Here is a 23,076-nt window from a genome sequence, read left to right on the forward strand (position 1 = left end):
GTAGGGTTTTTTAAGGTGGAACAATATGTATATGTTTCTAGTCTGCAATAATGAATAACAATTACATTTATTTTTGTTTGTCAGTCAATGGTAAGTCCTAGGATTTTTATTTTTTCAATTTGTGCCTTTGTCTCAGAGCCTGTGCTGTACCAGTTGCATGTTATCCCTGGGTAAATCAGTGGTTTTCAAGGTCCGCTACATCCAGCTCAACCGTTTGTCCTTCGTACAATTTCAATCAAATTGAACTTTATTGTGCAAAGAGATTAATTAATTAAATAATTCCTTCTGTCAGAGGTGCAAAAACTACACAGAAGGAGTACAAAATACAAAAAGTAAAACAGTAGAGACGAATCCTAAAGTCCATTTTATTTGTATAGCCCAAACCTACATGTAGCGTTACCCCCGTGCTCTGAAGAATTGTGGCGTTGTACTTATATTGACTAATGATGACAGAGGAGGAGCGCACTGGATGACATGAAAGTCCTCTTATTTACAGAAGACAAAATGTTTTCAGCCTTTGTTAACCCAAAATCACAAAATTGCCTCTAAGGGCTTTACAATCCTTTGTCCTTAGATCCTGAATTGGTAAAAATAAAAGCTGCCCCAAACCTTTTATAATGGGTTGGTTAAAAAAGAGGAACAAAACCAGAAGACTCTGTACTCTGTCGTCCCAGGGAGCTTTGTCTTGTAATGCAATTGGACACCATACAGTTCACTGACTTCATCTTCTCTGTGTAACTTGGCTTTAGTTCCCAACAATAATAATACAAATAATAATAAGTTAATAGTTGACACAAAAGATAGGAAAAAAAAGGCAACACAATACAGAATGCACCCACCAAATCTTCTCTACCATTTCTCTCTCCTGTGCCCAAACTTTGTTTGTGTGCTTTTGTTCTGCCTCTCAGAAGCAGAGGCCGAAGCGAGTGAAAGCCATCTACAACTGTGTTGCCGACAACCCAGACGAGCTGACCTTCTCTGAGGGCGAGGTGATCGTGGTGGATGGAGAGGAGGACCAGGAGTGGTGGGTCGGTATCTCTCATGCACTATCTCTTTTGCATTTTGAATACTTGTTGTCAAATTGAAGCACAAGTGCTCCCAGTCTAGCTATTTTCCCACTCTGGTCCCAGTTTTACCACATGGATGTCCGTGCACTCAGTAACCATGGTGGCTAAAGCAAAAAGCCATGACCTCATTCAGGCTGATACCCCCCCCTCCTCCTTTTTTTCCGCCTGCTGCTGCTTCCTCTGTGGAGCCCCTTGTGTGAGGACCGACCAGCTGCAACTTGTTTTCCTCTAAGCCACCTCTGCAGATATGACCGTATTTAGTCTCTCTCTCTCTCTGTCTCTCTCTCTCTGTCCCTGCATGGACCCTTAAGTCCCCTGAGGTCCCTGCCATGCTCCCTCTCCGTCCTTTATTCAGCAGCGTTATCACTCTTTGTGTTTCTGAAATATTGAAATGAAAGCACAGTAGAGAGGCACCATGAAGAGGAGATGAAGTCCGCTGCAGTGAGTGTCACTGTGGTGCTTAGTTGGTCTCTTAGCTGGAATACATTACTGTACTATATGACTCAAGCTACCAAGTTTCATTCTTCATTTCTGAGTATACATTTATTTCACAAGAGAAGTAAAAATAAATGACAGAAGGTTGTTTTGTTGTTAAGACTGTATAACTGACTGTGTAACAAAATTGCTCATTATTCTGTATTTATGTCCTCAATGACATGTTTCACTTTCAGCCTTGTTTTTTTATAGCAGAAACATGTCCTAGCTTTTTTATTTTCAGGTATAGAAGACGTTTAAAATGACTTAAATGGACATAATAAGTACTATCTTCTTTATCGGCCAAGGTAATAAATGATAATGTGGGAATGTCATTTTAAATATTAATTAGATGTTAATTGTGTTTTAGCCTCTCATAGTCCACTATGTGTACTCTATTAGATGGTGTTTAGTAATGATAGATATTGGCAATGATCTCCTAATGCACTTAAATGTTCAGTTTATATAGCAGTTTTCAAATTTAATTTTAAACTATAGATTACAAATTTGATTTTTCCCACACATACAGCTTTCATATACAATAATTTCGGACTAACTCAGGAGAACCTTTTTCTGTATGTTTAAAAACCTTGATTTCCGCTACATAGACATTTTACACAACTGTACCCTTTACTACAAGTAACGAGTCTACACATAATTCTTAGTGCACATATTCACTGAGATTCACTTGGGATTTTAGTTATCGATATTGAATCTTTTAATGGCAAATCATTGGAAAACCCAGCCCTAGTGTTTAGTGGTGTTTTAGTCGTGTGTATGTGCTCTAGATAACTTATTTTGTTGACCTCAACCCAACATGACTACAACTAGCTACCTTTTATCATCCTCTGACGTCGCTTCTGTCTTCCGTCTTCACAGCTGGGCCACATTGAAGGTGATCCGATGAGAAGAGGAGCCTTCCCGGTGACATTTGTACACTTCATTGCTGACTGAAACATTCCTCTCTGGGTCTCAGGAAGAGTCGAGGGATGCAGCGCCGCTCCTTCACCCGTCTGTCCAGCCAGCTGGCAAAAACATCCACCATCGTCCCAGTGTTTGTTGTCGACTTCATCATCTGCAAGCTTCTTAGTGTCACTGCTGGATAAACCCCCTCGGCTGCAACTTAGTATGGCTGTCGTCAGGGCAACCATAGCAGAAAGTCTGGGTGTCATTCCTTTGCAAGGCGTCGTGGGACTGTATGTGGTTTTAACGCTTGCTGTTAATGTTTCTGACAAAGACTCTTTAAGATTTAAAAACAATGATTGTAGTGAATGACCTCTCGCAATAAATGCACTTTGCTTTGCTTTATCCCTGTTACAACATAAGACGACATGCAACGCAATGAAGGTTAATATGTACAGTATTCATTTCATCCCTTTTCTGTTCAGCTGCATTGTACAGATAGTACTATGAAGACTACAGCAATGTATTTTAACTTACTAACGACTGTAAATGTGAAAATAGGCAACATGCTTACATTCCGCCACTGTGCATGAGCCGTTTTAAATCCCTACCTGCTTATAGGTGCGACCATTCAACTCTGTAGTAAGCCTTCGGTGTGGAGGTTTTCTCATGGTGCTAAATTAACCTTGAATGCGCTAGAAGCTACACCTGAGGGATTGCTTCCTTGTCCCCATTTTAAAGATGGACTGGTGTTGAAAGGGGGCAAACATAATTAAAAAATAGACTCTAACTCATCACACCTGCAAGAAACCACTTTCTCCCAGATGTGTGGAGTGATGGAACAGCTTTTCCACACACACACAGTCTGCAGTGTTTCATCGTAGAAGATAATATTCAACAGCAACACTCCAGTTCTTCCTCCTGGACTGTTTTAGGTTGAATGCTGACACTGAGTGGAGCTGCAGCAGCCAGTAATTACCTTTATGCCGAGTCTGGCACCTCGGGCTGTCCTCGTATGTCATCTACCTTATTAGAGGAGCAGGAAGGGTTTGTGTTTGCGTGTCTTGTCTGCACAGAATAAGCTGAGAATAAAAGAATATTGAAGTATGTGGACATAAAAAGACAACACGGGAATGTGATGAAAAGTAGGCATTGGCTCTCTGACTTTTGTTGCTTCCGCTTGCCTTTTAGGAGCACTCACTTTTTGCTGATTATTTTTTTTGTTCACAAATGAGCTGAATTTAGTCTTTATCTTTGATATTATACAGAGAAAGAATTATATTTCCTTTCATCTTAGCCTCCTATATCCGTACATCTCTGGGGTCCCATAATGTAGAAAGATGGGTTTATCAGTAGTGTTATGAAATATAAATAAATGTAGTAATTAACTTCATTTTGGTTGCAGAGCAACTTTCTCTTTGTTCATAATGTTGATATTTAGGCATTTAACCGGAAACCAGAGCCTTCCGTGGATTTGTTAATAAAGAGAAGTGCATCGTAGCTGATACTCTCTTCGTGTTTAATGAACTCACTAAAAACAGGAAGATTTAATAATCTATTCATGTAAATAGATTTGATTTTCTGATATTTATATGTAAAGAAAAGTTAACCCTGGGCAGTAAATGTCTGTGTGCTGTGGTGATGAGCAGTTACAGATGCAACCTCAGCTGGACCTGTGTGTGTATGTGTATGTGTGTGTTTGTGTGTGCTGAATACACAAAGAAACACACACAACTAGGAAAATAAACTCAATTCATTCTCATTAACTGTCTGTGGATCACTGCATCGACTCTTAACTCTGTGCACGTAAATGGGAAAATGAAACTGGAATAATAAAATATGAAAAAACAAGGCTTTGCTCGGTTTCTTAAAGAAAATCCATTTGTGTAAACAGTGTCCCCTTTTACTAAATTATTGCTGATACCAAGTTTTGTTTATTTGGGGATATTTCAGTCTCAAAAAACTGTTTATTTAAACAGTACATTTTAAAAATACAACACAATTTGACTGGTGTGATTCATACCAAACTAAGTCAGATGATGTATCAAGAGCTCCCTCTGATGGAGAACATTTCACCGTGTTGAAAAAGGCACATGTGAAAACATACAAAAGCACACTCAAAAGTAAAGATGACACTAAAAGAAAAAGGATAAATTACTCTTCAAAAACAAAACAATAAGCCTTTATTGTACCAGATCAAATTCTTTAATTCCCATTTTCAACCCAATCTTAAAAGGACAGCGCTGAAAAGGAGGCCAGAATAAGGAGGAATGGGCTATTATTATGTACACTGTGAAGTAAGTAAGTACCACGACTGTAAACATGCGTTTTCCTCCAAAATCTAACAGCCTCACAGTTAGGGTTTATCTGGTTCCAGTAAGTCTAATGTACTTAATCCATTTTTATACACTGCATAAAAATTTTTTTTTTTTTTTAAATGTCTTTGGTACCAAGAAACTTGCAGTAAAAAGACCTTTAACACAAGATACATTAAAAGTCCAAACTGTCACTAAAAATAAGTATATCCCACAAGTAAAAAATAAAAAAAAGACTTTACTCACACAGTTAAGTTTTTAGCTTTGTATAATGTACCTTCGAGTCAAAAAAGTGACTGTTATGCCAATACTGTTTGTTTCAGCATACACAACAACACAAAAGCAATCGGAGTGATTTCCACTGCAAACTGCATGTTTGTACCGGGTATTTCCTTCTGGGAAAAATGTCTCCCACATTGACACAGCTGGGTGGTGACATTATGTACCATTTCCGACCATCACTTACATTAACTATGAATTATTGACATTGTTTGCTTACTCCAATGCTTTAAAAAAAAAGAAGCAAAAATGTTCTCTTTTTTTTCTTAAAGTTACTTTTTTTGCTCTTGACTTCATGTGAACGGTCAAGGGAACACACGCGGTAAAGGAAACAAATTCAAAGGTAATGATTCAGACAAATTGACAGTCTTGTCTCAACCGCAGAATGGTAGTCGGGTGATGGTACGTACCACAAACTGAGCTTGACGGGACTTTGCCATCAATACAAAGGCTAAATTGATTGTTTTCCCACAAACTAACATGGAAAATAGACAAGATGTGTCCTCTAGTGTATCTTAAAGAAAACAAAGCAAATTTAGACAAAAGGGAAATAATTTAAATTTTTTGGGAATCTTCTGATTTACTGTTGCTGATTTTGTCAGATCTCAGCTCCCGTCCTGCTCTCAGGACTTCTCTGATGTCAGAGCGCAGTCAAAGGAAGCCGACAGCACCTTGCAGATGGACTGAGCCTGCTCCTGTTCAGAGAGAGGATAGATAGCACGCAGGGGAAATACAGTAGCTTGCATAAGTTTACACACCCATGCTAAAGTTGACTAAAAATAAGACCAAATCCAACCTTTAAGGACACCAATTTTCTTTATGAATGAAAATTGTTTCGTACATAAATAAATGTTCTTCCTTATAATACAAGGCACATAAGTAAGTACCCCCTTGTGTTAAATTCCCATAGAGCCAGTTAGATTTTCATTTCGAAGGCCAGTTATTTCATGGAACCAGGATACTGTGCATAATGATAAAGTAGCCCCATATCATCACTTACCCTTCACCATACATAGAGATTGGCATGGTCTTATTTCAGTTAGCCTAATAGCTAGTTTGATTTGCATTGAGAGATGATCTTTTTTTGTTTATTTCTTCTTTTTTTTTTATAAATCTTTTTATTTGCAAAAAAGAACAGCTTACAGTTCCCATGGTTCCCTCTAGGTATGCTGAAGGGCATGTGATGATGTGGAACTTTAACAGGATGCATAGTATCCTGGATCCATGAAATAACTGGCCTTTAAAAATCTAAATCTGCCTGCCTCTATGGGAATTTAACATAGGGGTATGTATACTTATGCCCCCTGTATTTGAAGGAAGAACATTTATTTATTTACAATATGTTATTGTAGAAATTGTGAAATTAAAAAGTGAATTTTTCCTCTTTTTTTTAAATTAAGGCATTACGATGAATTTCCAAAAGATTATTTTTTTTATTCCTCTTTTTAGTCAACTTTAGCATGGGTGTGTAAACTTAAACAAGCCACTGTACCTCAAATCCAGAAAACATCTCATCTTATACTTTTGTCACACTCACCGAGCTGCTGCACTGGTACACCCAGATGCTGCACTCCTCTTGCTTTGCATCGGTGGTTTTGAGAGCCAGGAGGTTCTTCCCTGCACCTAGTCCGTCGTCGTAACATAGCATACGCACTATCAGGTACAGAGGGTGCCGGTGCAGCACATCCTGGACAAAAAGGTACAATTAAAAGGACTTTAGCATACACTTCTTCACTTGTATTAACTGGTTAAGAAACATAACCATCATCCATTAATGTGGCCTCAAAGATAAATCTCTGTTAATAAAGTAAACAAATATTTGGGACAGCAGCTTTGTGCAGAACCATGTCCAAAATATAAATTATTGCTAAATTCATTACATAGCTGTTTGATGACCCAGCAATACTGCACACTCAATAAGCATTCAATATGAAGTACAGTGTATAAATGCTTTCTTTTAATTAGTTTTTGCCTTTACTAGATAGGACAGCAACAGGAAAGTGGGGGAGGGATAGGACAACACGCAGCAAAGAGCCGCAGGTCAGAATTAAACCCGGGCCGCGGCAGCAAAGACTGAGCTCCAGTACATAGTGCACCCACCCAACCAAGTGAGCAACCAGGGCGCCCCAGTATATGAACTTTTCTACTCACACACTGGTCCAGAGACGCCACTTTGACTCCATACTTTGACACTCCCAGAATCATTTCTTCCTCTCCCGGCACAAAGGGCAGCTTTCCGTCTTGCTGTGAAAATGAGCAGAAAATTTATAGCAACTTCAAAAATGAGTAGTGTGATATTAACCTTCAGTGTCTTACCTGAGTGGCATCAATGTAGTTGATTAGGTCCAGAGGCTCCTGGAGGGTCTTGCTCATGTCAAACTGTAACTTCTCAATGGCTCCCACATACTTTACACGGAACTCAGCACATGTTTCAGACGTGCTGTTACCTATGGATGGCATCAAAAAAATCAATCAGAAAAGAAAAGAGTAGAGAAAACCTTTAACTTCCTTTACTGGTTGACTGACCTGAGCTCTTGGTGGAATCTGTGTCGAGGCTGGCGACGGTACTGGATCTGGAGAGTCCTCCCAAACTGGAGTCGACAGACTATATGGAGTCAGTAACACGAGAGGGTATTGGCTTAACAAGGAGAAAGTGGCTCTGTTAAAATGTGTGTGTGTGTGTGTGTGTGTGTGTGTGTGTGTGTTGCTGTACTTTGCTTTTGGTGCTGATCTCACTGCTTTGCGAGCTGCTGCTGCTGTGGCGCTTTTTGACTTTCCGGAACATCCTTCACCATGACGACTGCATCCAGCCATCCAGCCTCAACGAACCTGAATCATCAACGAGTGATGTGTTAACCACTCCACAAGTGGCCTCAATAGAGATGATGAATAATTGAATATAGTCTAAATTCTGAATAATGGATAAATGAGTGTGTACATTCAGCTACATAACAAACTTGTAGCTACCCTTTGCATGGTTCAACTGTTACTGTCCCAGCTGCACAGCTATTCACATTGTAGGGGTGTTACGCTTTAACTACTTAGTACAGCTTATAATTCAGAAAATCTCATTATGATCTAGGTCTCTGCAAGAGAAACCTGAGAACAAGACAAAACAGTCATTACACACACACACACACACACACACACACACACAGAAATTCTGATTAAAATAAACACAAAGATGCTTTAAAATATCAGCAACTTAGTTGGAAAGGCCCTCAAACGAAAAAACATGAATCCAATAGCTTTTGTAAGACCATTTATGTACCTCTCCATTCAACAGGAAGGCTGTGTTAAGAGAACCTTAGCTGTTAAATGCGGTGGCAGGGACGGTTCAACACAAATACAAAAGCCACAACACAAATACACTTAGCAAAAACGGAAGTGAGTGTGTATGTTTGAGAAGTAAGTGAAACATGGGTCCTTGCTAATTATGATTACTGTCGCTGTGTGATGTTACTAATAAGCAATGTTGTTGAGTGCTACGTTTAAAGTCTAGTGTGTCACGTTTAGTGAAGCTGTAAAATATATATAATAAAACAACACCTGCACATCGTAACAATAATATGCTAATCAAACACTGTACATGCCCTAGTTCTTTGTGCTAAGCTTCTCATGATGGGGCACCACTGCACCAGTTACATTGGAAACCACTTTATCTGTTACACCTGCCACTGTAATATCCTTTCCCCATCAGCGCAGAATGTAACTCTAGGCTCTAACATCCATCTCAAAACCCTAGAGTATCCCTTAACCTACTCTATTCTAGTCTATGGTGCATTCGTACTGGGGTGAGGGAGGGGAGGGGAGGGGAGGGGGCGTAAAACATTTAGAACAGAGCCCCCCCCCAAAGACTTAAATTATACACCAAAATCAACAGGTTACCTTTGACTTGAACGCATCATTTATCTTCTAACTAACCTAACGTTACATGCTCAGCAGAAGACATGGCTTTGCTCATCATTTGCTAATTTATATTTTACATGAGAAAAGAAAAGAAAATGTTTGGATAAACATCCAAACATTTCTACTCATCATCCTACTCCACCTTAAATGTCCCCCACCGCATAATTTTTCACACAGAAGTTGAAAGCGTTCACATGGAGGTTTGCTAAATCTATTTATCTAAAAAATTATATGTTTAAACAGTCTAAATGTGCCGTTGGAGTAAAAATTGTTTAAAGAACTGTTACCTTCAGTTTGACTCTTTTAGCTTCCCTTCGAGTTTCACACAGCCTACACCCAACACCACTTAAAGGGGACGCGACGAACTAGCTACTACAAAAAAACAGCATCTCTAAAGTTGAGTATTAAGACGAGAGGCCTGTGGATAATATATATTTTTAAGTGTGTACAAAGCTTTAGCTTACAGAAAAGTGTTTTTGTATATGTTTGAGTACCCTGCCCCTTGTAACAGTTTAGTCATTTTAATAATGTAAATCCGTTACCCACGGCTGTCTCGGAACTTTGAGTGTCAACACTTTTGATTTCACGTCGGCTTTATTTTGGCACACAACCGGAAGTGCGACGTCACAAGAGGGCCGTCGCCCCCTCTCTCATTCAACCTTTCTTCAACTGTCTATGCATTCAACAAACGGTGCAGTTTACAGTATGACTGGTTTTATTTGTTCTATTTATATAATTACCTGCAAAATTTGACACCTATGGCGACAAAACGCAAAGTAGAGGTGATTGTCCCCGCCGAGGAGAGTGACCAGCTCCTAATTCGTCCACTGTAAGTTAATTTGTGCAATTTTTATATATTTCTTTATGTTTTGGGTGACTGTCTGTAACCAAAATGTAATCTTATATGCCATTTTTTTATGTAACTGTAGGGGTGCTGGTCAGGAGGTGGGGAGGTCATGCATCATCCTGGAGTTCAAAGGAAGGAAAATTATGGTACATATCTTTATCTGAAGTATTTAGTTGCGACTGCATGCTGCTGTGTGACTTCAGACAGACATTTATATGTACATCACTCTAAATTAAAATGTCTCACAATATTCATTAATCCAGTAACCCATTAATATTATAGAACAGCAATAACTATTAAGCCTGTAATTCTGTGTTGTCAGTTTGTGCAGGCTCACATATGCAGCCTGTTGTTATTATTACTTTATATGTTTTAATCATTATATTGTTGTTTTATTGAGTCATGTGTTCATTTGGTGTACCCAGAACTCGATGGAAAAGAGTATTTCTACCAAGTTCATTATCCGGGTGAGGTAATATTTGTGTTTTGCAGCTGGACTGTGGTATCCACCCTGGCTTGGAGGGAATGGACGCTCTCCCCTACATAGACTTGATTGACCCAGCCGAGATAGACCTGCTGCTCATTAGCCAGTGAGTTTTCCTTCCTCTCTTTTATGCGTTGAACTGTCTATTTTTTAAATATTCGTATAGATGCTCAACCATGTCTGTATTTGTAATTTCCTAACTAAGGCCTAATCTGTTTGAATTATAGTTGATTATAAAACATAACTATATTTGATCATATAGTCATGTTTTGATGGTTAAATATATAAACATGACTAAGGATATGCCATTTGATCTTAGTGTATGCATCCTCTCACCAGTTTCCACTTGGATCACTGTGGAGCTCTGCCTTGGTTCCTTCAGAAGACCAGCTTTAAAGGCAGGACCTTCATGACCCATGCCACGAAGGCCATCTACCGCTGGCTACTGTCAGATTACGTCAAAGTCAGGTAGGAGCGGTAGCAATCATTCATTACGGCATTCTTGCCAGTTAGTAATAATATTGGAATTACTAATTACTACTAATAATTACTATTACTAATAATTCAGTTGTTGATTTATCGCAGCAACATTTCTGCAGATGACATGCTGTACACAGAGACTGACCTGGAGGAGAGCATGGATAAGATTGAGACCATCAACTTCCACGAGGTCAAGGAGGTGGCTGGAATTAAGTTCTGGTGCTATCACGCTGGGCATGTGCTGGGAGCTGCCATGTTCATGATCGAGATAGCTGGAGTCAAGGTTACTAATCCTGTTTTATTGTTTCAGAGAGTCCTGTTGATGCACAAAAACTAAGTTCACTTAACAAGACCAGTCTTGGTCTGTTTCTCCCCTCCAAAGCTGCTGTACACAGGAGACTTCTCCCGACAGGAAGACAGGCATCTGATGGCAGCTGAGATCCCCAGTGTCAAACCTGACATCCTAATCATAGTATGCCGCATATTAATAAACATCACACACTACTCTAATAAATCTTTAGGTGATCACAAGATTGTGAATCCTGTTAATCTTTCTGCAGGAGTCCACCTACGGCACCCACATCCATGAGAAGAGGGAGGAACGTGAGGCACGGTTCTGTAACACCGTCCATGACATTGTCAACAGAGAAGGCCGCTGTTTAATCCCTGTGTTCGCCTTGGGGAGGGCCCAGGAACTGCTGCTCATCCTGGGTGAGATGTCAAGTGTGACTCCCTGATTTGGATTATGCCTCTAAATAGGCAAATATACAACATTAGTAGCCTCTACGCTATTTATGACCCTTTATCAGGAGATGCTCAATATCTGCATTGTATTACATTTTTTTAAAGTTAATTTTAAGTTTTGACTTTCGCATCTGAGTCTGTAAGATTATGTTTCATGTTCTCTTGTAGATGAGTACTGGCAGAACCACCCGGAGCTCCATGACATCCCCATCTACTACGCATCGTCCCTGGCCAAGAAGTGCATGGCTGTGTACCAGACCTACGTCAACGCAATGAACGACAAGATCCGCAAGGCTATTAACATCAACAACCCTTTTGTCTTCAAGCATATCAGCAACCTCAAGGTAAAGAGTTCCACAGATACAGACTGTTACATCTTTTGGCTGCTGCTGCTAAATATCTAGAACTGTGGTGTTTTCTTTCAGAGCATGGATCATTTTGATGACATTGGTCCCAGTGTGGTGATGGCGTCTCCAGGTATGATGCAGAGCGGGCTCTCCAGGGAGCTCTTCGAGAGCTGGTGCACTGATAAGAGGAACGGAGTCATCATCGCTGGATACTGTGTAGAGGGAACACTGGCTAAGGTAAGACAGCATGGTAGATGGTTTTCCTTGGATAATACACAGCGTCTTGGTGAAAAAGCGCAATCATTTCAAAAAAATGTTTTGCCAATTTAACTCAATTGAGATTTGTATGCTTACAGCAATTTACTGTGATGTGTTGTGTGCTCTTGGCAGCACATCATGTCTGAGCCGGAAGAGATCACCACCATGTCAGGGCAGAAGCTGCAGCTGAAAATGTCAGTGGACTACATCTCTTTTTCTGCCCACACTGACTACCAGCAGACCAGCGAGTTCATCAGGGCCCTCAAACCACCACATGTGGTAAATTGGGGGGGCATTGATTGATTTGTGTTGTCTGTACCCATCAGTTATATCAGTTGTAAAGAAAATTCCTTAACTCTCCTGTCTGCTTGTTATGGTCAGATCCTGGTCCACGGGGAGCAGAATGAGATGGCCCGTCTCAAGGCTGCGCTGATCAGGGAGTACGAAGATAATGACCAGGTACACATTGAAGTCCACAACCCTCGCAACACAGAAGCCGTCACCCTCAACTTCAGGGGAGAGAAACTGGCCAAGGTCAGTAAACTGCCTTTCTGTCCTTCTTTCTTCACTCTGAGACCTTTTTATTTGATTTTTATGGTCACAAAGGCTACTTCTGGCTTAAAAAGGAAATGCAAAGTCATGATTGTTGCATGAATTACCTCACACTGTGCTGATGTTGTTATAAATGTGAAAATAAAACGAGGTAACTGAACGTTGCTTGTCCTCTCAGGTGATGGGCTCCCTGGCTGATAAGAAGAGTGTCCAGGGCCAGAGGGTGTCAGGCATACTGGTGAAAAAGAACTTCAACTACCACATCCTCAATCCCTCTGACCTTTCTAGTAAGTCTCTGTTTAGTTCTCCAAAACGCTTGCAGCTGCAGGCTGCGGGATAGGACCACATGTGCGTTGGTAGTTACAGCCCCAGTAGATTCAGTTCACCGGCTACAATACATTTGAGAATCTGAGTCAGTTTTCAGTCAGTAACTCTTGGAATCAAGAAAAAAAGAGTAATTTTCATCATGTTGGTTCCAGTTTTTTAATAGGCCGGGCATGGATTAAAATAATCAAGTCAAATAGTGAGGAAAAGTACAGCTGGAAAAGGACATACTACCTTATCATTTTTACCTCAGTTGTGCGTACTGCTGCTCTATTTAATATTTGACAAGGCATCATGAAGTGACGTCATTCGTGTGATGTGTTTGTAGCATACACAGAGCTGGCCATGAGCACAGTGAAACAGACCCAGGCCATCCCCTTCACTGGACCGTACTCACTGCTCGTCTGCCATCTGAGGAACCTCACCGGTTGGACCGCTATTTTGTGCAAACTTCAAAATACATTCTTGTTTTTGTGCCATTCTCGCAGAACAAAGCTGTTTACACTCTCACTGATTATGAGTTTACACTCTAGTGACTGAGGCAGTTTGTTTTCCTCCTGTGTCAGGTGACGTGGAAGAGCTGGATGGAACTGAGAAGAACACTTTGAAGATTTTTAAAAATATCACACTGATCTATGAGGCCGGCATGGTGCTGCTGGAGGTGAGCGGTCAGGCTAGTTCAACCAGGTGTGGTCCTGCATAGTCTGATGCAAGACTATCCTCTGTTCTCATTTACCCAATCTCCTGTTTCAGTGGCTAGCCAACCCTCTCAACGACATGTATGCCGACGCTGTCACTACTGTAGTGCTGGAAGTCCAGTCCAACCCAAAGGCTCAGAAAGGTCAGTCTGGCAATCAGCTGTGTATGTTGTTTATCTGGATCTTTAGTTTTATATGCTTTGTGGACTATAGGAAGCATACAATATATTACTCATGTCTTATTTGAACCAATTTTCCTAACTACAAAAAGAGCTCAACATCTTTTGTCTTACTGTCAAGAACTTTGTTTTTATAAATTATTTTTTAATGTGATTCATGATAAACAGCCATGGAGACCCAGAGTGCCATTATGGACATGGACGTCTTCCAAACCCGGCTTGGAGTCATGTTGCAGTGAGTGACACACAATCCTCTAACTTGTTTATAACATTGAAATCACTGTGTTGGAAAGGTGTGGTAGAAATTTCCATTGAAAGAAACTCCTTGTTCCAAAAATCACAGAGTCATCAGTGTAATGAATCAAATCTTTATCACGTGCTGCACAGGGAGAAGACAGAGGAGACGATATTTTACTTCCCCTCTTCTCCCAAGCATCTCTATTATAAACAAAGTAGGAACTCACAGAAGAGTCCCTGTGCCAGACGGGAGACCCTTTGAACCATTCATATTACAATTGACTTATTTCTAGAATCACAAGTTATCTTAATGTACATCACACATCCCTTTGTTGTTTAGAGAGCAGACGCTGTCCTGCTAAGAAAACAAACCCTTTGTTCTTCAGTCTCACATTCCCCCCTTTTGACACAAATTGACAATACAATATTTTAGAAAATCCCTTAACTTTATTGTACTAATAAATAAATAAAATATGCTCATTGATTAGCCAACAATAAACAAACAGGAAGAAAGTAAAACCAAATCAAAACTAATAACACCACCTTTTCATCTGTTGCTATCCTTGCTTGGCTCAGATGGTGTTCAAAAAATATAGTAGTGTGGATTTTCATTAAACTATCCTATCTGTACACACAAAATATGTTCAGTCGTCTTATGAGGGCGGCCTCTCATGTACGTAGATTTGGTTAGCCCTTTCCACTGCACCTCTGCTAACTGGTCATAAGCACAGTGTGTATTTAGGTTTATCTTAAGACTGTCTGACAGTTTTAATGTCCTTTACTTTCATTATTCTGATATAAATTGCTTCTCTCTCTGTTTTTAGGGACATGTTTGGTGAGGAATGTTTGGATTTCAGTGACAGTAAAAACATCTCTGTGACAATAGATGGCAAGACTGTTCACATCTGCTTGGAAACGAGGGTGAGACGTTTTGCGCCAAGGAACAGGACAACGATGTGGTGTAGGATTGTTGTTGTTTTGTGTCTCTCTAACTGACTTCTTCTCCCACAATCAGTCGGTGTGCTACGAGGATGAATGCACAGAGGACGACTCTCTAAGAGAGATGGTGGAGTTGGCAGTGCAGCGCCTCTATGACGCCCTCAACCGGGTCATCTGAGCGCGGAGACGGGACTGCAGATGTGTTCATAACAAGTTCAACTTAACCTGTAAACTGACAGGGTTTCTTAAGCTAAGTCATCATACATATACAAAACACAAATCTACAAGTTCTGTGTGGTTAAAAACTGGATAGCGTGCTCCCAAGAATCAAAGTATCATGTCTGACGTAGCTTGTTTTAGCTACATATCACAAAAAAACAGGACAATGCAAATGATTGTGCCATGATTGATCTATCCATAGATCCAGATCATTATGCAGTTGATCTGTCTGGTGTGGTGTAATTAAAACACCTCAATAACCATTCCCAGTCCCACCTTGTGAATCCAATTTGGAAAAACCAGATTGGCTTTTAACTAATTAACTGAAGGTTAAGGAGATTGTGTGACCTGTGAGCTACCATGTAAGAAAAGAGAAAAGGGAGATTAACTGTGTAGATGTTTTTGTAAATGTTATGGTTTTTTATTTATTATGCAAGCACTTTTAATTTTATATATATATATATATATATATATATATATATATATATATATAAAGTAAAAAGAGAGGGGTTGACACGCAGCAAAGTGCCGCAGCTCGGGTTCAAACCAGGACCGCTGCAAAGGACTCAGGCTGGAGGCCACCCCCACTTTAAATTATATTTAATAAGTTTTAATGTATTTCTGTAGATGCACTGTAGGTTTTCTTTGAGCGGAGTTTATGTCTAATGTGCACTGATATGACGGACTTGTTGACTTAAACTGTGACGTGAACTGTGAATTTCTAAATGCACTAAATATTTGTGTTCATTATATGATGTTTAAAACACACTTTTAATAACATTTGTGTTTTGTATAATAGGTTTACTTTGGTTATTTCATCAGTTGCTGTCAGGAAAGTTTTTTTAAACTAGAAAATGCATTCCCTGCAGAAAATGCTTGTAAATGCTGAAAAGCTGAATTGCTAAAGCTAAACTGGATTGCTGGCATATGACTGAAGACGTTCATTCACTATTTAGTACAAATAACAGCAAAACTTTAAAAGTCGCTCTAACCTGAACAGGGAGCAAGTGCAGTGAGGCCAGCCCAGGAGTTATATGTATGTATTAAGATGATCCAGTCAGAATACGTGCTGCATCATTCTGGACCATCTGCACACCTCGCAAACCTTTCTTAGGCAGCCCCGAGTACAGTACATTACAATAGTCCAGCCTAAATGTAACAAAGGCATGAATAAGGGCCTCAGCATGTTTAAGTGCCATTATTGATCTAATCTTTGCGATTCTTGGGGGATGAAAGAAGGCTACTTTTGTCACCTCTTTAGTATGCAAATCAACTGAAAGTGAACAATTGAGAACTACCCCAAGATTTTTTACTCTATCCTTGCACTGAATGACCAAATCACCAATGGACAGAGTAAATGACCTAATCTAGCTCGTCCAGTAGCTATCATCTCAGTTTATGCAGAGTTGAGTGGCAGGATGTTTGCTGATAACCAGCTTCTCACAGCAGCCAAGCAAGTTGATAACTTAACCACAGTTTTATAAATCTGAACTTTTTCGGTATATGCCATTTTGGGCTCTTGGGGCGTATGCACACACAAAATCGTACGGAAGAATCAGATAATACTGTACTTTATAATAATACTTCACACAATAAGGTTTACAGTTAACCAGTGTTGGTGTTGTTGACTAACAAAAGACTCAAACGTTTGTTTCACTGTGCTCTGACAGGCACTGCTAAAGATTGATTTATTAGTTAAATATCTGAACAATGTAACCATTAATGTTTACAATAAATATCCTCCAAGGCACATTTTAAATAAGCATAAACATACAGTTCCCATAATACCACTTGGCTCTCAAGATATGAGAGACACACACATCCCTTAATTCCTTACATTGCCACAAATGTTTCATAAATAGCAATATGTGAAATATAATTAAAACTAGCAAAACATTATCAATAAAGATATCTGCAAGACGGATGACTTTATAAAAGCCAAAGTCCAACGGTTGTAACTCAACCAGTGACTTGTGGATTTTATTTGAAGACAGTATTCATGGCACAGTGCATTACTCGTAAGTAAAGCCGGGTGTAGAACCCTGATACTCTACGGACTCGAATGTTTCTGTATCACAACTGGAAAGAACCAAATGTTGTGAATGCCTTGTATGCCTTTCTTTAATCAGATAACTATTGATTTAAAATAATGGATGGTGTCCTCAAAACACAGTACTAGTAATCCCTACTGCTGGCAGTGGCATTGACTGTGTGAGTGTGTGACTGACAGAGTGACAAAAGCTATACTGGACAAAAACCAGTGAATGCTGTGTTCAGACAGTATTACGTATACAACACTGTGCAGGGATTGCAGACTGAGGAACTGAAACATTCACATTTCGGTCTAGTCTTTGCAGCTTTTCAGAAGACAGTGTAATCCTATTTTAAATTTTATTTTGTATTTGTTAATGTCGCCCTGCATAGAGAGTTCAGATGACAAAGTCAAAATAGAGGGCGACAGCTGTCAAGTGAACAGCATTTGTGTGTTTCTCGACGTGAATGAACTTCATCATCGCTTTAAACTGGCCAGTAAACCCACGGCCATAGCTATCAGCACCGCAACTCCCATCTCCATCATCCTTCCCATCTTCTTCTCCTCAATCGTCTCCTGCTTCTTCCTAAGCATCTCCTCTTTTCGGACTCTGATCTCTCTTTCCCTCTGCAGCTGATCGCTGTAGTGGGCCTTGATAAACTTGTCGAAATCAAAGACGTCTCCTCGGCTGTCTGCGCCCACCACAGACCGTCGGCCTTCGGTTGTCTGTTTCGCGGAGCTCCCTGTGTCCTTGGCGGAGGGTCTGGCTGTTGCTAAAAGGTCCGACGGACTCAACATACCCCGGTCGTATTTCTTCCGCAGTGCCTTATTGCCCAGTACGGTGTAGGCCTCGCTGATCTCTGAAAAGCGGAGAGTGGCGTGCTCACTGCCGGCGTTTCTATCCGGGTGGTAGACGAAGGACTGCTTGTAGTAGGCTGTTTTTATCTGGACTTGAGTGGCGGTAGGTGACACCTCCAGGATTTCATAGTAGCCTGATTTGGTTTTGCAAAGGGGCTCATATCGGGTTCCGTTGCCGCTGTAAGCTCTGATGAACTGTCCATGTCCCCAACACAAACTAAAAGTCTGTTGTCGAGAAACGGACCTGGAAGTGCAGAGAGTCCTCCGAAACTCGGGGTTCGTCCGATACCTCGGTAGATTTGTCTCTATATTTTGAACCTTGGACCTATTAGAAAGTGAATACTCTATGTTGAGTCCAAGAAAATCGTAATACTCAGCGACATTTGCCTCGTTAACCGTACCATACAACGGTGTCATGCTTGTGTAATTGTCCTTTGAAACTCCACCGGTCACTTTGTCTGCTGCATTTTCGGCTCCGTGCAGTTCTCCATTTTGGATATCACCCAACAGTAACCAAGTCGATAGAGACGAAGCCTGTATGGCACCTTTATTTTGACTTTCAAGGAGTTGTCGGTTGTATATTTTGTGTGCAAAGTTGTACGCTCCCCTTCCGAAACATAGCCTGACCTCCGCCATGTTTGAAGGGGGCAAAAGACGGAAACTGATTTCCGGGCTGCTGACGGTGGCTCGTTCTAACTGCAGCGCCCCGGTGGCGGGTTTTTCTTTCTTGTTCCAGGATGTCGAAGGAATGTCCCGCCCATAGACAGTTTTGCCCTTTCCTGCCCCTGATTGGCTTACCCTGTCATTGATGCTCTAACCTTCTGGAACTTTTAAATTAAAAAAAAAACTAATCTAACGATCTACCATATAAGGAACAATACCTTAGTTACAAGTTCGTTAGGCACACCTAGCTAAAACTAATACAGTGCAATACAACAGTTCTTGCAATAAATCCTATCTCTAATAAGGTTATAATGTTCAGTTTTTGTTGAAAGTGTGTAGTTTGTGGTGATGTTCAACTGTTGCATTAAGCAGTGAATTGTTTTTTTCTCATTTAACCTACCATTATTGATATTAAATCAACTTTTTACTTAATGAGGCAAACTTTTGCGATAGTTAGCCTGATTTTGACTTTCTGAGTCAAAAAAATGAGATATTAAGTCCAAATTATAATACTAACAAGTCAGTAAATCAACATTGTGATCATAAGTATTTTTTAATACTTTTGTCATTCTTATTATAATTAAATTATATTTTATACACGTTTTATATGTATAAATATATATATATATATACATTATTTAAGTAAATATGTGTAAAAAAAAAAAAGTCATAATGAGGACTTTTATTTTGAAATGTGACCATACGTCACAACAACCCCATAACCGGAAACGTCATTCTATGCTTTCACTATGTCGAGGTTCAAAACAGTAATTTGGCCTAAAGTCATTTTATTTGGGGACTCCATCACACAGGTTAGCTAATGCACTATTATTTTCAAATACTGTAATATCATGCAAGCCAGCATTAAATGATAACCAACTCACTAACTCAGTAGTTAGCATTAGCGGCTAGCTTTCTAGATAATCCTTAATAAAAACAGTGTTTATTCTTTCAGTTTTCATTTCAAGCCAATGGTTGGGGTGCAGAAATTGCCAACAAACTAGCAAGGTCAGTAATTCCCATTTATTGGTTCTTGATTTGTTGTAACCTTAATGGAAGTGCTCATTTAATTTCTCAGAAATGTTATTATTAAAATGGAACTGATGTGATTTTTCTTTTTCTTTTTTTTTTTCTTTTTTAAAGATAAGTCATATGTAACCAGACTAAGACTTTGACTAATATATGAATCTGACGTAATATATTTTCCCATCAGAAAGTGTGATGTTGTAAACAGAGGACTGTCCGGCTACAACTCTAGATGGGCTAAGATAGTTCTTCCTCGCCTCATCGACAGCCCAAACTCAGCAGACAACAACATAGCTGCTGTCACGGTCTTCTTTGGAGCCAACGACTGTGCACTGGAAGGTACAATTTTACTGACTCGAGCTCTAATGACAATGTAGGAAGATATTGATACATATTTGGCTGCAAACCTTCTGTATACTTTTTTCAGTAGAAAACAACTTTTATAATTGTATACATTGCACATGGAGATTTTCATGATGATAGTATGACTTTGTTATAGCATGCTCTACTATAAATTATACTATTCTTTTTTATGACATGCCTACATGTATTTATCAGGCAGGGAAGTCTGACAAACACGATGCTGCAGCAAAATGTAGAATCCTGTGTGTTTGGTGCGTGGTGTATACTTGAGACTAAAAGTCAGGATGTGTCAGCTTCTCCTACTTAAATTATTTATGGTAATGCAATTCTTAATTACTGGAGTACCCCTATACATGTTTTCAGATGTCATTCTCTGCACTTCACTACTTAGGCTTTTTGTGATAATGACTAATTGAAAACAATGTTCATAGAAACATTTTCACTAATAATTAATTATCCTTTCCTAATGTTTCTGTATGAGTTTGCCTCTTTACATCTGTTGTTGTCATGCAGATAAAAATCCCCAACAGCACGTCCCTCTGCAGGAGTATTCAGAGAACCTGAAGGAAATCACAAGGCTTCTGGCTTCAGCTGGAGTTTCAGCAGACAGAGTTATCTTCATCACCCCTCCACCTGTCCATGAGCCAGCCTGGGAGAAGGAGTGCATTCTGAAAGGTAAAGCTCATTCACAATCTCCTCTCTCTTGTTCTTGAAAGGTAACATGGGCCAATTTTTACACTCCAGATCTAAAAAGATCCTGAGTGCTTCATGTATTTTTTCAGGATGTCCACTCAATCGCCATAACTCTGCAGCGGGGCAGTATGCCCAGGCATGTGTCCAGGCTGCCAGTCAGTGTGGTACAGACGTCCTGGACCTCTGGACACTCATGCAGAAAGATGGACAGGTGGGTACTTGTTACTGCAGCTTTTGTTAGAGGCCACTGTAACCTGAAGTCGTCACACATCACAGAGAATAACACTTTGGTTTTACAAGTATGCAAATTCCAAATAATGTCCAAGAATTTTAATGGAATGAACTATGTATGGGACTTAATATGGGAAGTAGCAATGACTTCCAGTACATTAACACATATTGTTAATGCTACACGCAAGTGTAACCTAGAGATTCTTTAAGTCAGTGCACAACAGGTCAGTGGAACATGAAAAAACATGAACATGTCTACAGGCAAGCATACAAGTCAACATATACAAAAATAATTCCAATTAGACTAACACATCAATATTTACTTAATTTAAATTGAGCTTGTCCCCCCCCCTTATTTACTTAATTTAAATTGAGCTTGTCCCCCCCCATGGATTACATATTTATTTGAAGGAATGTTCCAAATTAATTATTAGACAATAATGGAACCATAATATAAAGCATTGCTGAATCAGGCAATACAGAAACTGTCCATTAGATTGTCAGTTCATCTAAATTCCAGTTTCTTTAATCATTCAATAAATTGAGTGGGCAGAAAAAAATGTAAGCTTCTATTGTTGGACATTACAATTTTAGATACATGTAGTTTATATTGTCAATGCATTATCCTTAAAGGTTTAAAATCTTACACGTCTTATTAACTGAAAGCATGAAGGTGACCTAGTTTTGAGCTATTTCATTATACCCTATTATCTTACTTTAAATGAATCATTTAACAAAAGCCTTCCTCTTTTGTCCTGTGCTTCATAGGACTACACAGTCTATCTGTCGGACGGGCTGCATCTCTCACAGAAGGGAAACCAGTTTGTGTCACAGCACCTGTGGGAGCTGCTGGAGAGTCGGGTAGCTGATCTGCCCTTCATCCTGCCTTACTGGGGAGACGTGGACGCCAACAGTCCTGAGAGCAGCCTCCTCTGTAACTAGTGAAGGAGAGGATGTCGGTTTTGAAAATTATTTTCCAAGATCCTACAGGGCTGGATATTCTATGAAAAACAAAACACTCACTAGCACTCCTTTGTTGCACTTGTTGGAAATGTCCAAGTGAATGGATGAAGCAGCGGTGTTTGCCAGTATGTCAAATGTGAGACCACGTATCAATGTTTAAAATGCAGAATAAAGATTTTTATTTTGAGATGTGTGTAGGTAAAGCAATCACGGAACTTACAAAAGAAAAACATTAAGAATATACACATCAGAATATGACACAGGACATCTGCTTATTGTGTAACCGTTCAACATGGACCTTTTTTCTTGACCTACAGTGAAATACATATAAATAACACATTTACAATTTTAACATGTGGCACAGCAGGCAACAGGGGTGAAATAGCATATAACAACACAACAGAGTCAGGTGCATAAGTCACATTGGCACAAGGTAAGAAAAAGCATAAAAACATTTGTGCAAATCTGGAAGTTGAAAAAAAAAATAATTTCCAGATTGTCCAGTTTCCTGTTTAACAACTAGAAGTTAACACAGAAATTAAAGTTGTTTTGGAACGGTTAGGCACGAACTCAGAAAAGGCATCATGTTTCATACACACAGTATAACCTTCAACAGCTGGACAAATAAATGAAATACGCAATAGACTTCCACTCGTCCCTGCACAGTATTAAAACGTTGCATCATAAGTACGAAGGTGTCAAAAGATTATACAAGCCTACAATTTATAAAAAAAGTTGACAGCACAGTAAGAACATGTAAAACGCATTTCAATGCTCCAGTGATGTGAAAAATACTTCAAGTGTAGATGACCCAGATTCAGGATAAAACTGTTTAAAGTCAACGTTTGTTGCTTAATATATCACACTAAAATGTTCATTATAACTACTACAGAATTAATATATTACATCATTTGACTGTTAGTGCTTTGAAGACAGTATTCTGAACAAACATTTAGGGGAGAAAAGGCCAGGCTGAGGCTGTTAACGTGAGG

The 23,076-nt window shown here is 39.6% G+C and overlaps 5 protein-coding genes across 10 annotated transcripts in view; 3 read left to right on the forward strand and 2 right to left on the reverse strand.

Moving 5' to 3' along the window:
* Positions 1-4,295, forward strand: part of asap2a (ArfGAP with SH3 domain, ankyrin repeat and PH domain 2a) — a 55,760-nt gene extending 51,465 nt beyond the window's left edge. For all 3 annotated transcript variants that reach the window (XM_034859190.1, XM_034859191.1, XM_034859192.1), the window contains 2 exons: positions 909-1,028; positions 2,421-4,295. In XM_034859190.1, coding sequence (XP_034715081.1) covers positions 909-1,028; positions 2,421-2,495 — 195 coding nt within the window. In that variant the 3' untranslated portion in view covers positions 2,496-4,295. The remainder of the gene's footprint in view (positions 1-908; positions 1,029-2,420) is intronic.
* iah1 (isoamyl acetate hydrolyzing esterase 1 (putative)) lies at positions 119-22,271 on the forward strand. Its single transcript, XM_034859198.1, has 8 exons — positions 119-125; positions 10,000-10,004; positions 19,550-19,620; positions 19,764-19,816; positions 20,022-20,173; positions 20,711-20,872; positions 20,980-21,101; positions 21,890-22,271. Exons 3-8 carry the CDS (start codon positions 19,558-19,560, stop codon positions 22,061-22,063), a joined length of 726 nt encoding a protein of 241 aa, XP_034715089.1. The 5' UTR covers positions 119-125; positions 10,000-10,004; positions 19,550-19,557; the 3' UTR covers positions 22,064-22,271.
* LOC117936319 lies at positions 4,135-18,867 on the reverse strand. Its single transcript, XM_034859197.1, has 3 exons — positions 17,744-18,867; positions 11,697-11,703; positions 4,135-4,145 (listed from the first exon to the last, which is right to left on the reverse strand). Exon 1 carries the CDS (start codon positions 18,779-18,781, stop codon positions 17,765-17,767), a length of 1,017 nt encoding a protein of 338 aa, XP_034715088.1. The 5' UTR covers positions 18,782-18,867; the 3' UTR covers positions 4,135-4,145; positions 11,697-11,703; positions 17,744-17,764.
* On the reverse strand, positions 4,599-9,466 carry itgb1bp1 (integrin beta 1 binding protein 1). 4 transcript variants are annotated; one of them, XM_034859201.1, is made up of 7 exons: positions 9,182-9,387; positions 7,752-7,870; positions 7,565-7,643; positions 7,355-7,485; positions 7,190-7,282; positions 6,576-6,725; positions 4,599-5,733 (listed from the first exon to the last, which is right to left on the reverse strand). In XM_034859201.1, exons 2-7 carry the CDS (start codon positions 7,821-7,823, stop codon positions 5,662-5,664), a joined length of 597 nt encoding a protein of 198 aa, XP_034715092.1. In that variant the 5' UTR covers positions 7,824-7,870; positions 9,182-9,387; the 3' UTR covers positions 4,599-5,661. The 4 variants fall into 4 exon arrangements, with proteins under 4 accessions (XP_034715092.1, XP_034715091.1, XP_034715094.1 ...); XM_034859200.1 differs by having other exon boundaries at positions 7,752-7,867; positions 9,090-9,387; XM_034859203.1 differs by having other exon boundaries at positions 4,605-5,727; positions 7,752-7,867; positions 9,235-9,466.
* cpsf3 (cleavage and polyadenylation specific factor 3) lies at positions 9,564-16,030 on the forward strand. The gene is made up of 18 exons (XM_034859196.1): positions 9,564-9,776; positions 9,877-9,940; positions 10,287-10,384; positions 10,618-10,746; positions 10,864-11,041; positions 11,141-11,230; positions 11,319-11,469; positions 11,671-11,846; positions 11,928-12,086; positions 12,240-12,386; positions 12,489-12,641; positions 12,838-12,946; positions 13,312-13,410; positions 13,550-13,644; positions 13,737-13,824; positions 14,029-14,095; positions 14,922-15,018; positions 15,113-16,030. The coding sequence occupies exons 1-18, from the start codon at positions 9,706-9,708 to the stop codon at positions 15,212-15,214; spliced, it is 2,073 nt and encodes a 690-aa protein (XP_034715087.1). The 5' UTR covers positions 9,564-9,705; the 3' UTR covers positions 15,215-16,030.
* Positions 22,272-23,076: the final 805 nt, after the last annotated feature.

This window comes from Etheostoma cragini, chromosome 20 (genome assembly GCF_013103735.1).
Source record: "Etheostoma cragini isolate CJK2018 chromosome 20, CSU_Ecrag_1.0, whole genome shotgun sequence".
Lineage (NCBI taxonomy): Eukaryota > Metazoa > Chordata > Actinopteri > Perciformes > Percidae > Etheostoma > Etheostoma cragini.

What these genes read in the sequence shown, in the direction of transcription:
- LOC117936319 (XM_034859197.1), bottom strand. Translation starts at nt 18,781, where the DNA reads ATGGCGGAGGTCAGGCTATGTTTCGGAAGGGGAGCGTACAACTTTGCA.
- cpsf3 (XM_034859196.1), top strand. Translation starts at nt 9,706, where the DNA reads ATGGCGACAAAACGCAAAGTAGAGGTGATTGTCCCCGCCGAGGAGAGT. An exon ending in GACCTGCTGCTCATTAGCCA is followed by an intron (nt 10,385 to 10,617) that starts GTGAGTTTTCCT and finishes TCCTCTCACCAG; the next exon opens with TTTCCACTTGGATCACTGTG. An exon ending in CCATCTGAGGAACCTCACCG is followed by an intron (nt 13,411 to 13,549) that starts GTTGGACCGCTA and finishes CTCCTGTGTCAG; the next exon opens with GTGACGTGGAAGAGCTGGAT.
- itgb1bp1 (XM_034859201.1), bottom strand. Translation starts at nt 7,823, where the DNA reads ATGTTCCGGAAAGTCAAAAAGCGCCACAGCAGCAGCAGCTCGCAAAGC. An exon ending in AGATTCCACCAAGAGCTCAG is followed by an intron (nt 7,486 to 7,564) that starts GTCAGTCAACCA and finishes TGCCATCCATAG; the next exon opens with GTAACAGCACGTCTGAAACA. An exon ending in ACTACATTGATGCCACTCAG is followed by an intron (nt 7,283 to 7,354) that starts GTAAGACACTGA and finishes TCATTTTCACAG; the next exon opens with CAAGACGGAAAGCTGCCCTT.
- iah1 (XM_034859198.1), top strand. Translation starts at nt 19,558, where the DNA reads ATGTCGAGGTTCAAAACAGTAATTTGGCCTAAAGTCATTTTATTTGGG. An exon ending in GAAGGAGTGCATTCTGAAAG is followed by an intron (nt 20,873 to 20,979) that starts GTAAAGCTCATT and finishes GTATTTTTTCAG; the next exon opens with GATGTCCACTCAATCGCCAT. An exon ending in TCATGCAGAAAGATGGACAG is followed by an intron (nt 21,102 to 21,889) that starts GTGGGTACTTGT and finishes TGTGCTTCATAG; the next exon opens with GACTACACAGTCTATCTGTC.